This window comes from Gracilinanus agilis, chromosome 2 (assembly GCF_016433145.1).
Source record: "Gracilinanus agilis isolate LMUSP501 chromosome 2, AgileGrace, whole genome shotgun sequence".
NCBI lineage: Eukaryota > Metazoa > Chordata > Mammalia > Didelphimorphia > Didelphidae > Gracilinanus > Gracilinanus agilis.
Genome location: NC_058131.1, coordinates 32,231,687 through 32,243,895, shown reverse-complemented (window position 1 = coordinate 32,243,895; position 12,209 = coordinate 32,231,687). Strand labels below are relative to the sequence as shown.

Sequence of the window (12,209 nt, the reverse complement as noted above, 5' to 3'; positions counted from 1 at the left end):
GATTCATCATCCCACTCCAAAAAAACAAAGATTAATTCAGCCAATGCCTATAGTCACACCTGAGCTGTGTGGAAGTCAGAAGATTATCGTAATATTGAAGTTAGTATTATTATCTCTAAGAGTAAGAGCCTTTTATAATCTTAGATGGCAAAAATTTTACTACTCACAAATGACTGTCAGCTTGGATCCCAACTAGGAATTTAAAAGAACATAATCATATTGTCCCAGTTTTGCCCCCGCGTGAAAAAAAAAATTACAACATTTCTGGGCTTCTGTTGGGGGAAGTTTAATTTCTATTTTGAAAATAATTTCTATATTGAAAATTCCAAAAATTTCTAAGGCTCTATTCCAAATCTATAAGCCCAAATAGAAATTGCTGGCACTAAACTATCATATATAAAAATGTGTGCATGTATGTTTACACATATATAGAAAGGAATAACTATACAGTTGGCAATTAGGAATACTTTTAAATTAAAATTTTATTTTTATAATACTGTAACGAATATTTTCTGATATAAAATTCCTTTTGAACTATTTTCATTGAATAAAAGTATAATACTTTAAAATCAACCATTCGTTAACATAATTATTAGAGAAAACATGGCATTGTTGCTTGCTTCCTAACTAGATTATATGCCAAGAAACAGTAACTTTTCTTAGTGACTCAAGGTCATCTGGCTGTCATTTAAGGGCCATGGCCAGGCAGAGCTGGAGCTCTTTTTACTTTCAAGGAGCTGGTTTGCCTGCCACCACCTTTGCTGTTCCTTCCAGATTGTCTCTAGTTAAGAGGTTCTGTCTTTGTGTCGTGAATACCTTTGGTGGTCTGATAAAGCCTTGGGCCTCTTTTCAGAATTAAAAAAAAAAAAAATCATACTTGAGGAAATGCTAAAATGTAAGTTCACAGATCACCACCCTCCCCACTCTCTAGATTTATCAGTAAATTCAATTTTACTTTAAGGAGAATTCCAAACCTCATTTTAAACCAGCAGTCTTCAGTAAGAACCAATCCTTATCACAGCCCTTCAAATACCGAGAGGTCTAAAAATTCAGCCTCTAGAGAAATGAACATTTATAGCAACTTATAAAAACTAAGCTACCAGCCAACATAATTACAGAAACCCAAAAGGGTTTACTTCGGAAGTGAGAGAGAGAGAGAGAGAGAGAGAGAAGAAAAGGGTCCCAAGCTGTCCTAGGATAGATTAGCCAATGGAAACTCAAAATGGAATTAAAGATGGAGATGGTAGGCATACTTCGAAATGAGTTGGCTGGAGAGTTGGAGAGGAGAGAGGAAAGGGAGTCCAAGGCTAAGTGGGTGCTGATTCCACAAAGGTGAGGAGCATTCAAGGTAAATGTTTCTTTTTCCTTTCTGGTCTGTAATCTCTCTCCTTGCTCTCTACTTATTACTCTCATCAAACATAGACTCTTCCTCTCCCTTCCTTCCTTTCTTCCCTTAGTTTGCTGGACTAAGGTAGCAACTGAGAAGCTCAATGCTTGGGAACTCATCCTTCCATAAACCAGACTCCTTACACATGGCATCAATGGTTCTGGGATAAGCAGGAAAGACATGGAGCTCATAGAGAGCTTCAACAGTCTCCTTAGGCTTGTTCCTATTTTTATCAACCTGGACAATAGTACAGGGAGAAGATTTCTGGGCACAGAAATAAATACTGAAAAAAAGAACAAGTTCGTGGCACAAATTTTAAAAAATCAAAATTATAAAGTCCTAGAAAGGAAATGTTGGAAATTTTCTGAAACACTTTTTGTATAGAGTCTAGGTGAGGTTTAGTTTTCTCCCTGTGGCCAGCACACAAAACTCTGTAAATGACACATCACAAAACATTAGCTGTTACCTTGGGACTGAATGGCCAAATACCTGTTCAAGGACCATAACTGCACATTTAGAAAGTTAATGTGTTTTCCCCAAAATTTAAAGCAAGTAAGTGAGGGACAGAAGGTATAGGCTTCTCTTCTCAGAAAGTAATGCAGGTTTGTCTGGCTTTGAAAATATTTTTACTTTAACTGGCCAAAATATGGAGCCGATATTCCACATGACCACTTTCCATCTTTCTGGCACCTCAAACCTGACATTTTTCATCTTTCCCTCTAAACTTGTTTTCCTTTTGATTTCACTATTTCTATTCACAGGACACCATCATTCACTCAGGTTATGAACCTTTCCATGTTACAATCAAATCTTAACCCTACTACCTATCCCATTTAATATCATTTATGTAGCATTTTGGGTTTGTAAAGAATTTTATTTCTAAATATGTCTCTCCCTCCTCCCTTACTTAATAAGGGACCTTTTGTAACAAAGAATTAAAAACAGAAAACAAAAATAGTTCACCCAAATGGCACATCAACCTTATCTGAAAGCATATGCAATGTTGTAGAGGGATGCACATTTTTTCACTTTTGTCCCCATGCTGTGCCTATATATTTTTAAATTTTTATTATTTTTTTTTTTACCAATTACACATAATAACAAAGTTCCACACAAATTTTCCCAAGTTATATGATCACACTTACCTCCCTCCTCCCTAAACATATATATTTTTGAAAACTGGGGGGGGGTACCTGCTTAGCTCAATGGATTGAGAGCCAGGCCTAGTGACGGGAGGTCCTAGATTCAAATCTGAGTTCAAACACTTTCTAGCTGTGTGACCCTGGACAAGTCACTTGACCCCCATTGTCTAGCCCTTACCACTCTTCTGCCTTAGAATCAATATTGATTCTAAGGTTGAAGGTAAGGGTTTAAAAACAAAAAACTAACTGAACTATTATAATCTTTGAACTGATATTAAATTCATTTTAATTCATCAATGTTAAAAACAACCTGTCTGACACCTTTTCCTTGTATGAAGCACTATCATTAGAGCAATAGGGTTTATGCATGAAGCAAATAAAAAAACACTGATTGAGCACTGTTATTAGAAGTAAGGCACTATATTATGGAATGGGCTATAAAGAGTTTTAAAATGTGAGTTATTGGTTTTGAAAATAAAATTATTTGTTATAATCATGGATCTCTTATGAGCTCTAGTTCTCTCTAGGCCAATGACCAATACAATCTTAAAATAAAGAAATGGATTCTGGGAATTGTTATACAATTTCCATTTTCAGAAACATGATAGAAAGGAGAGTTTAAGAAATTTAAAAAACAAAGAAAAATAGGGTATGAAATGCAAATGGTCTGTTCCATTGTAATGAAAATTGCAATTGAAAACAATAATTGTAATGAAAACAATTGTAATGTTGTTGTAATGAAAACAATAATGCACCCTGTGCTGCCAAATCAAAAATCACAAGACAAAGCAAAGAGTGCCTCACCCAGAATCCCATCTCTTTGCTTGGAGAAGATGGCACAGTAGAATAAACCTTGCTTTCCCTCTAGAGTGGATGAAGAGCCATTCCCTTAGCCTTAGTTCAGGTACCCACTTCACCATTCAAACTACTAACAGTAATGATTAGAGAAGAGTTCAAGTCACCCCTAAATCCAAATACTGTGCCTTCCTTTCAGCCTTTCTCTGTCTACTTCTCTTTGTATTTGATCCTTTCACCCTTCTTCTGGCATGTGCCTAATTTTTCTACCCTCTATGAAAAGCAATGTGGTATAGCTGCTTGAAGGCAGGCTGGCCATGGAGTTAAGGAAATCTTGGGTTCAAGCCCTGCTCCCATCCCAACCTAATCCTTTGATTATAGCCTTTTAAGGACTGATCCAGATCAATCTCTAATATTATTACTACCTTACACTGTTCAAGTGCACTGATGAAAGGAAGATGTTTCTATGCTGGGAGTTATCTAATCACACCCATGAAATCAGTGTTTCAGACTCCATCAGAAAACCTGAGGCACAATTTCCCAAATCGTTCCACAAAACAATCCATTTTACTACCAATTCTCCCAGAGAAGTCACGAACTGACTCCCTTGGGAATTCAGCTGAGGGCACTTGCCTAAAATACAAGCTTTTAGATCAGTGGTTCCCAAACTTTTTTGGTCTGCCACCCCCTTTCCAGAAAAAATATTACTTAGCCCCCTGGAAATTAATTGTTTTAAAATTCTAATAGCAATTAATAGGAAAGATAAATGCACCTTTGGCCATCACCGCCCCCCCTGGATTGCTGCAGGACCCACCAGTGGGCGGTGGCACCCACTTTGGGAATCATTGTTTTAGATAATATCACAGACATCTATCACTCTCTATCAGAGGCCAAGCTGACAGTCACTTGTAAGTAGTTGAAGATGGTAAAAGGCTCTTGTTTTCAGAGATAATGCTATTCTTGACACAAAATTTCTGGCTTCCACACAGCTCAGGTGTGACAACGGGCACTGACTGAATCAATCTTTGGTCAGTTAGACAAGAATGATGAATTGGAGAATGGAGAAGAATGATCTTTTATCATTAATTCCCAGAATAGTGCCTAAGTCTACAAGGAAACCTCAAGTCCTTGATTGCTCCAAGTATCCTATAAATTTAATTTCTTCAAAAACCACTTTCTTAATCCTTTTTCTTATCCTCATTCTTTTTAAATGGCCTTGGAATATTTTTAAAAATATTTTTATTTCATTATTTTCCAATTTTATGCTAAAAAAATTTTTAACAATCATTATTTAAAATTTTGAGTTTTTAAATCTTTTCCTCCCTCCCATCCCTCTTCTTTCCTATAGAAGGCAAAGCATTTTGATTTCATTTGTGTATGTGAACATGTAAACAATATGAATTGCTTGGCAGGAGGGAAACAAAATGGATCATATGACTTTGGAAAAATTATGTGGAAATTTATATATATATATATATATGAGTTCAGGCCAAACATTCTTCTGTATTAGTCCCACTGCTAAACAAAACACAAAATAAAACAATCAAGTTTTAAAAAGTATGCTTCAATCTGCATTCAAAATCCATTGGCTTTCTCTCTCTGGGGGGGTGGAAAACATTTTCATTATGAGTTCTTTGGAATTGTCTTGGATCACGTCTTGATTAGAATAGCGAAATCTTTCACAGTTGATCATCCTTACAATATTACTGTTACTGTGTAAAATGATCTCCTGGTTCTGCTCACTTTACTTTGTTGTACACTTATTTAAGTCTCCCCCAAATTTCCAGAAACCATGCTGCTCAAAATTCTATCACAATCATTTAATACAACTTGTTCAGCCATTCCCCACCCTCAATTTACATTCTTTGCCACCACAAGAAAGAACTGCTATATATATTTTACAAATAAGTCCTTTCCTTATGCAATCTATCTCTTAGCAGTCTCTTTATTAACTCTTACACAGATCTTCTTTAGAACTGTCCTGCTGAATTCTTAAGAAGACAAGTCTCTCAGGGCCTTAAGGTGGCTGCTAAAAATGTTGGTGCTGTCATACGGAAAATTCATAGAAGCAGTGATGTTTACATCAAGGAAAGCAATAGCACTTTCATACTATCAGCCTTGTTATTCAGTCATTTCAGTCACGGCCAACTCTTCACGACTGAGTTCTTGGCATACTGGAGTGGTTTGCCATTTCCTTCTCCAGCTCACTTTACACATGAGGAAACTAAGGCAAACTGAGTTAAATGACCTACCCAGAGTCTAGTGTCCGAGTCCATATTTGAACTTGGGAAGATGAGTCTAACTTCAACCCTGGTACTCTAGCTACTTTACCACCTGGTTGCCTAATACCAGATCATTAAAAAAAAAAAAGTTATGAAATTTGATTTAGTTTCCTTGCTATTCACTTGGAAAATTTTATATCTCATCCCTACAAAAGAGTGCTTATTTCAGGCTTTTTTGCTTCTGAAGACTGGTGGTAGGAAGAAGAGAGTTTTGTTTTCCATTATAAAACTATTTGTACAGCAAAAAGACACTAGAGAACCTCCTCTTAGAAAGCTTATATTCTAACGGGGAGCAGTAGCAAGCACACAGTTACGATCTGAGGAAACCAGGACAATTGTAGAGTGATATCCAAAGTGGCATGAGAACTATAAGGAAGTGATCACTTTTGTTTGTGAGGAAAGTTGGTCAGAAGAGTATATAAGAATACATTTGAAATGGTCCCTGAAGGAAGGGAGAGACATCGAAAAATGAAGATAGGTTGGACGGAGCCCCTTTCAGGAACAGGTAGTGATGTGAGCAAAGACAGTGAATAAGAGAGAGAGTAAGAGATGAGGTTAGATCATAATGACTGAAATGTAGAGATTGTGAAGGGAAGTCATATGAGAAAGGTAGGTTGAAAAACCCCATCTTGGTATTCAATTGGCTAGCAGGATCACTGAAAGGTTTTTTTTAAGAAAAGAAATGATGTGATCTAAATGGTAAATTAGGAGGATTGTTTTGGAAGCTGTGTGAATGAATGATGGATTAGAGAGGGCAGAGACTGGAGACAAGAAGAAGGAGCTGAAAGCTACTAGTAGGGTGGTGTCAATGTGAGGCAAAATATGGGGCAAAGATGCCTGGGAGAATTCAGGAGTAATTATAGAATATGTTTATTAGAGATAATAATTCAAATTTTGGAAGACAGTTCAATCAACTTATTTCTTCTCTAAGATTTTCCCTCAGCTACACAATTGTGCTAAGACATGAAAAGCAATAATTTAACGCTAAAGAATTGGCATATCAAAGAACAAATGAAAGAAATAAGTAATTTTATTTTTTTTAATGTCATCAGTCACTATACTAGAATTTGGGGGGTGAAGCTAAAATAGTCCATGTGGGAATAAAAAAAAATTCTAAAATTTTTCATCAAAAGAGAAAACAGATCAATTAATTCTTCATGCAATTAAAAAAATACTAGAAAAGCATCTAATTCCAAACCCTCAAAATAGAAATTCTAAAAAAACCACCAAAACCAAAACAAAAATTAAATATATGAAACTAGGATTTTTTAGAAAAGACCAATTAAGTAGAAAAAGTATAAGGTAATCTGATTTAAAAGGAAAGATCATATTGCCAATATCAAAAATGAGAAAGAAAAATGCACTACAAATGAAGAGAGGAAATAAGCGACATTACTAGATACTATTTAGCCAATTATCCATGAACCAAACAGAGCTTGGAGAAAATAGATGAATATTTATAAAAATATAAAATAGATTAAAATAACAAGAAACAAAGGAGTTTAAATAACTCTGTCTCAGAAAGAGTATGCAAATGATAATGAAGAAACTTTCAGAGGGCAACCCCCCGACCGGATTATGAGTGACTTCTAATGGGGGAAGTAGGTAGCACAGTGGATAAAGAGCCAGATCTGGAAGAGAGATGTCCTGGGTTCAAATCTGACTGTGTGACCCTGGGTAAGTTACTTTTAATCCCAGGTGCCCTTGGCACTTCTCTTTCTTAGAACTGATACTAAGAAAACTGTTAGAAAAATTGGTTTGGCAAAAACTGGAATAGACCAACATCTCATACCATATACACCAAGATAAGGTATTATGGACACATGATCTAAACATAAAAGATGATAGCATAAGCAAATTAGGTAAGCATGATTAGTTAACCTGTCAGATCTGTGGATAAGGGAAGAATTTAGTACCAAATAGGAGACAGAGAACATTATAAAATGAAAATAGCTTTGATTATATTAAATTAAAAAGGTTTTATACAAACAAAACACATGTAACCAAGAAAGAAAACAGAAAGTTGGAGAAAATTTAAAGGTTTCATTTCCCAAATACATAGAGAACTAAGTCAACTAAGTCAAATTAATAAAAATAAAAGTCATTCTCCAGTTGATACAATGGTCAAAGGATATGAACAGGAAGTTTTCAGATGAAGAAATCAAAAGCCAATTATAGTCATATGAAAAAATGTACAAGTTGCTCTTGACTGGAGAAAAAGCAAATTAAAACAACTCTGAACCACCACCTTACCCCTATTAGATTGGCTAATATGACAGAAAAGGAAAAGGGTTGGAAGGGATGCTAGAAAACTGGGACATTAATACACTATTGGCAGAGTTGAGATCTGACCCAAACATTCTGGAATGCAATCTGGAACTATGCTAAAAGGACTCTAAAACTGTGCATACCCTTTGATCCACTGATAGCATTAGTAGGTCTGTGTCCCAAAGAGATAAAAAAAAAAGGGGGGGGAGGGGGGAACCTATTTGTACAAAAATATATATTGTGACTCTTTTCATGGTAGCCAAGAACTGGAAATTTAGTGGTTATCTGTCAACCCCTTGAGGGGTAGGTGAACTGTGGGGAGTGGCTGAACAAGTTGCTATATAAGATTGTAATGGAATACTATTATAGTGTAAGAAATGAAGAGCAAGATGATTTCAGAAAAACCAGGAAAGACCAACACGAACTGATACAAAGTGAAGTGAGCAGAACCAGCAGAACACTATACACAATAACAGCAATATTATTTGATGAACAACTGTGAATGTCCTAGTTATTATCAGCAATGTGGAAATCCAAGACAATCTCAGGGACTCATGACAAAAAATGCCATCTGTCCTTCAAGAAAGAAATGACAGAGTTTGAATGCAGATTGAAACATAATATATTTCACTTTCTTCCTACTTCTCTCTTTTTTGGTTGTTTTGAGAGGTTTCACAAAATGACTAATATGGAAAAATGTTCTACATGATTGTATGTGTAAAATCCATATCAGATTGATTATCATCTCAGGGACAAGGGGAAGTGTGGAAGGGATTGATAGAGAAAGAGTGGGAAGAGGGGAGAATATTTGGAGCTCAAAATTTAAAAAAATAGTATTTTATTTTATTTTTTTTCCAAATATCTCTCTAGATTTATTTCAGATTGCTTCTCTTAACACACTCTATGTTCTATCCAAATTGTCCTCCATGTTGTCCTCCATACATAATATTCTCCCTCCCATCCCTGTGACTTCACAGTCTGACTCCTATGTTTGCCATAGCCTACCTTCTCACTTATGCTTTTTATTAAAAAAATAATAATTTAAAAATTGTTTTACTTGGAATGGGGGAAAATATTATTTAAAATAACAAAAATATATTAGAAAGGAGAAATATTATTTAAATAATTAATAATGACATGAATTTAAAACTACTCTCTAATACCCACCCTATAAAACACCGTACATCAACAAAGTTAAAAAAATAATAAAATGGCAAATCTAGGACAGGCTGTAGGAAAACAGGTATGTTAGTTCACCAGTGGTGGAAACGTAACCATATCTTGCCATCCTGGAAAGCATTTTGGCAATAAGCCTCCCAACTTACATACCCTTTGACTCATTGATAATGCTCTTAGGGGTATGATGAAGGAGATCAAAGAAAGAGGAAAAGGAACTAGATGTTCAAAAAGTACTTGTGGCAGCTTTTTTCATAGTGGCAAAGAATCAGAAACTGAAATGGTTCCCATGAATTGCAAAATGGCTGAAAAAGTTATGGTATATGAATGTGATGAAATGCTACTGTACAGTAAAAATGATGAAAGGTTTGGTTTTAGAAAAATCCAGAAACAGCTATATGAAGTGATGCAAGGTGAAATGGTCAGAACCAGGAGAAAAATTTATACTTTATACAATTGTACATATTATATATTGTTTGCAATATAACATTTTCAAACATTAAAAAAAAAAAGAAATGATACTAAGACAGAGAGTAAAGTTTGTTTTTTTAAGTGACTTCTACTAACTTTCAAAGACCAGTTAATTTTAACATTGTATCTACTGCTTGTAAAAGTAGGAAAAGAGATCCTATTCAAATTGCTTCTCAGATACAAATAGGGGTTTGATAACTAAACTAGCAAGAGTCAAAGGAGAGAAAGGAAACTGTAGTCCAATATCCTTAATGACTTATAATTAATATACAAAATATTAAACAAAATGCTAGCAAAGAGGCTATAGCAGCATGTTAAAAATTACACATTATACCCTAGTTGGACTTTACATTAAATGTAGGTTTAGTTCAGTATCAGGAAAACTATAAATGTAATAGACCATATTAATAACAAAAAAAATCCCATTATATCAACAGATATGGAAAAGATTTGACAAAATAAAACTAATTTGTTTTTAAAAACCTATCACCTTGCTTACTATGTTAAAATTTTTTTTATCTAAAATCAAGAACCAGCATTCTATATAATGGAAAAGTACTATAGGCCTTCCTATTCAGATCAAGGTCCCTTGAAGGGACAAGGCCTAGATATGTGATTTCACTAGGCTAGGGAGCTCTTGAAGTGGCTCTTACTCTAACAAAGCAGAAAAGCACCTTCTTTATAAGTATGGCCTTAGAGAGTTGAGAGAGTAAGTGACTTGGCCAAGATATGTCAGAAGCAGGACCTGAATTCAGATCTTCCTGTTTATGAAGTCAGCTCTCCATCCACTATGGCATCCTCCCCTCTCCTACTATTTGAAAAATTCTAGAGATGTTAGTTATAGCAATAAGGAAAAGAAATTGAGGGAATTAGCAGAAGTAAGGAAAAAATGAAATGACTGCTTTTTGCAAATATGACCACCTACTTATATAACACTAGAAATTAAACTAAAAATAATTAAAATAATTGACAGCTTTAGGAAAATAGCAGAATGTATAATAAATCCATATAGATCATCAGCCATTCTATTTATTACCAACAAAGCTCAGCAGGAATGTAAAGAGAAATTGCATTTGAAATTACAGAAGATATATGTAGAACCAGAGTTGTTCAGCTACTAAGAAACACCCAGGAACCATATGAATATAACTACAAAGCACTGTATAAAAATACAAATAGACCAAAATACCTGGAATGAGATTAGTTGTTCATGGTTAGTAATGTTAAAATATGAAAATGACAATACTACCACAATTAGTGTATTGTCCTTATTCAGTGCCATACCAATCTAATTTACCTGAAAGCCTATTTATAAGGTTTATTTTATAGGCCTACCAACCATAAAACAAAATCACCTAGGAAATAAAAATCAAGAAACTTAAAGGAAATAACTGGGGGCTTTAAATTACAAAACTGTAATTTGGACCCAATTAAAAAAAAACAAAACAGAAAAATTGATCAGCAGAACAAGTTAGATAAAGTAGTGGTGATAAGAATTGTCCTAGCCATTCTAGAAAGCTATATGGAACTACTATATACCCCCAAAATAAATTTGCATGCTCCTTTGACCCCACAAAATGACCAGTGGGGATATAATACCCCAAAAGGGCAAAAGAAAAAAGGACTCACATGTACATTCATGGCAGCACTTGTTGAAATAACTTTTAAAATCTGCTTTTCCAAAATCTATTATTATTTCAGACATTTCCCCCCTAAGGTTCCCATTGTTTCCATCACAGAAATCAGTTCCTCTTTGCTGGCAAGAATCTGATCCAGAATAAAATTCCCTTTTGTTGGTTTTGCCACCTTTTGAAGGATGAAAATATCACAAACACAAATCAAGAAATTATGAACAAATATTTTAAACAGAGAGGAACCAGTACTCTACCATAGGTCTGTGCCAAGCTACTTATTCTTGATCTATTTACTCACTGAAGTTATCCATTTTCTCTTCCTGTCCAGGTGGTCTATAGCAGTGACGGCGAACCTATGGCATGGGTGCCAAAGGGCATGTAGAGTGCTCTCTGTGGGCACTTGACTACCCTCCCTCCCCAGTCCCCATCCCAGAGTTTGTTAATAGAAAGGCAGAGGGCCTTGGGAGAAGCTGCTCCTCTCCCCCTCTCCACCATGCCTGATGACATTTTTTTCACATCCCCCATCCCTCTGCCTAATAGTTCAATGGGAGGGAGGGAGGGAGGGAGGGAGTGTGTGTGTGTGTGTGTGTGTGTGTGTGTGTGTGAGAGAGTGAGTGTGTGTGTGTGTGTGTGTGTGTATGTGTAAGGTCAGTAGCTCACAGGCAACAGAACGGGAGGGGAGCAGAACACTTGGACCACTCCCCGCCCCCCCTTCTCTATACTCACTGAGGACATTCCTCACTTCACCTGCCCCTCTGCCCAGCAGCCCAATGGGAACACTTCCTCTCCCCTATGTGCTGAAAGGGGGGTGGTTGGAGGGTAGGGCACACCCAGCACTTGGTGGGGGGCAGAGCATAGCACATGGTCTGGGGGAGTAAAGTGGGGGCAGGGCCTCTCTAAAAGGCTCACCATCACTGTTCTATAGTATATGTGGATGCCAACAGCACTTCTGCTTCAGTCTGCATTAATCTTCCCTCCCCACCTTTCCAACCCATCTCCCTTTTAATTTCTGGATTTCCTCCCCTGAGCACAACTTAATATATAATGCTCTCCA

The 12,209-nt window shown here is 36.0% G+C and overlaps 1 protein-coding gene across 1 annotated transcript in view; it reads right to left on the bottom strand.

Annotated features, from left to right (window-relative positions):
- Window positions 1-12,209, bottom strand: part of KCMF1 (potassium channel modulatory factor 1) — a 130,400-nt gene that overhangs the window by 53,206 nt on the left and 64,985 nt on the right. Inside the window, exon 2 of the mRNA XM_044659305.1 lies at window positions 1,531-1,624. Coding sequence (XP_044515240.1) covers window positions 1,531-1,624 — 94 coding nt within the window. The remainder of the gene's footprint in view (window positions 1-1,530; window positions 1,625-12,209) is intronic.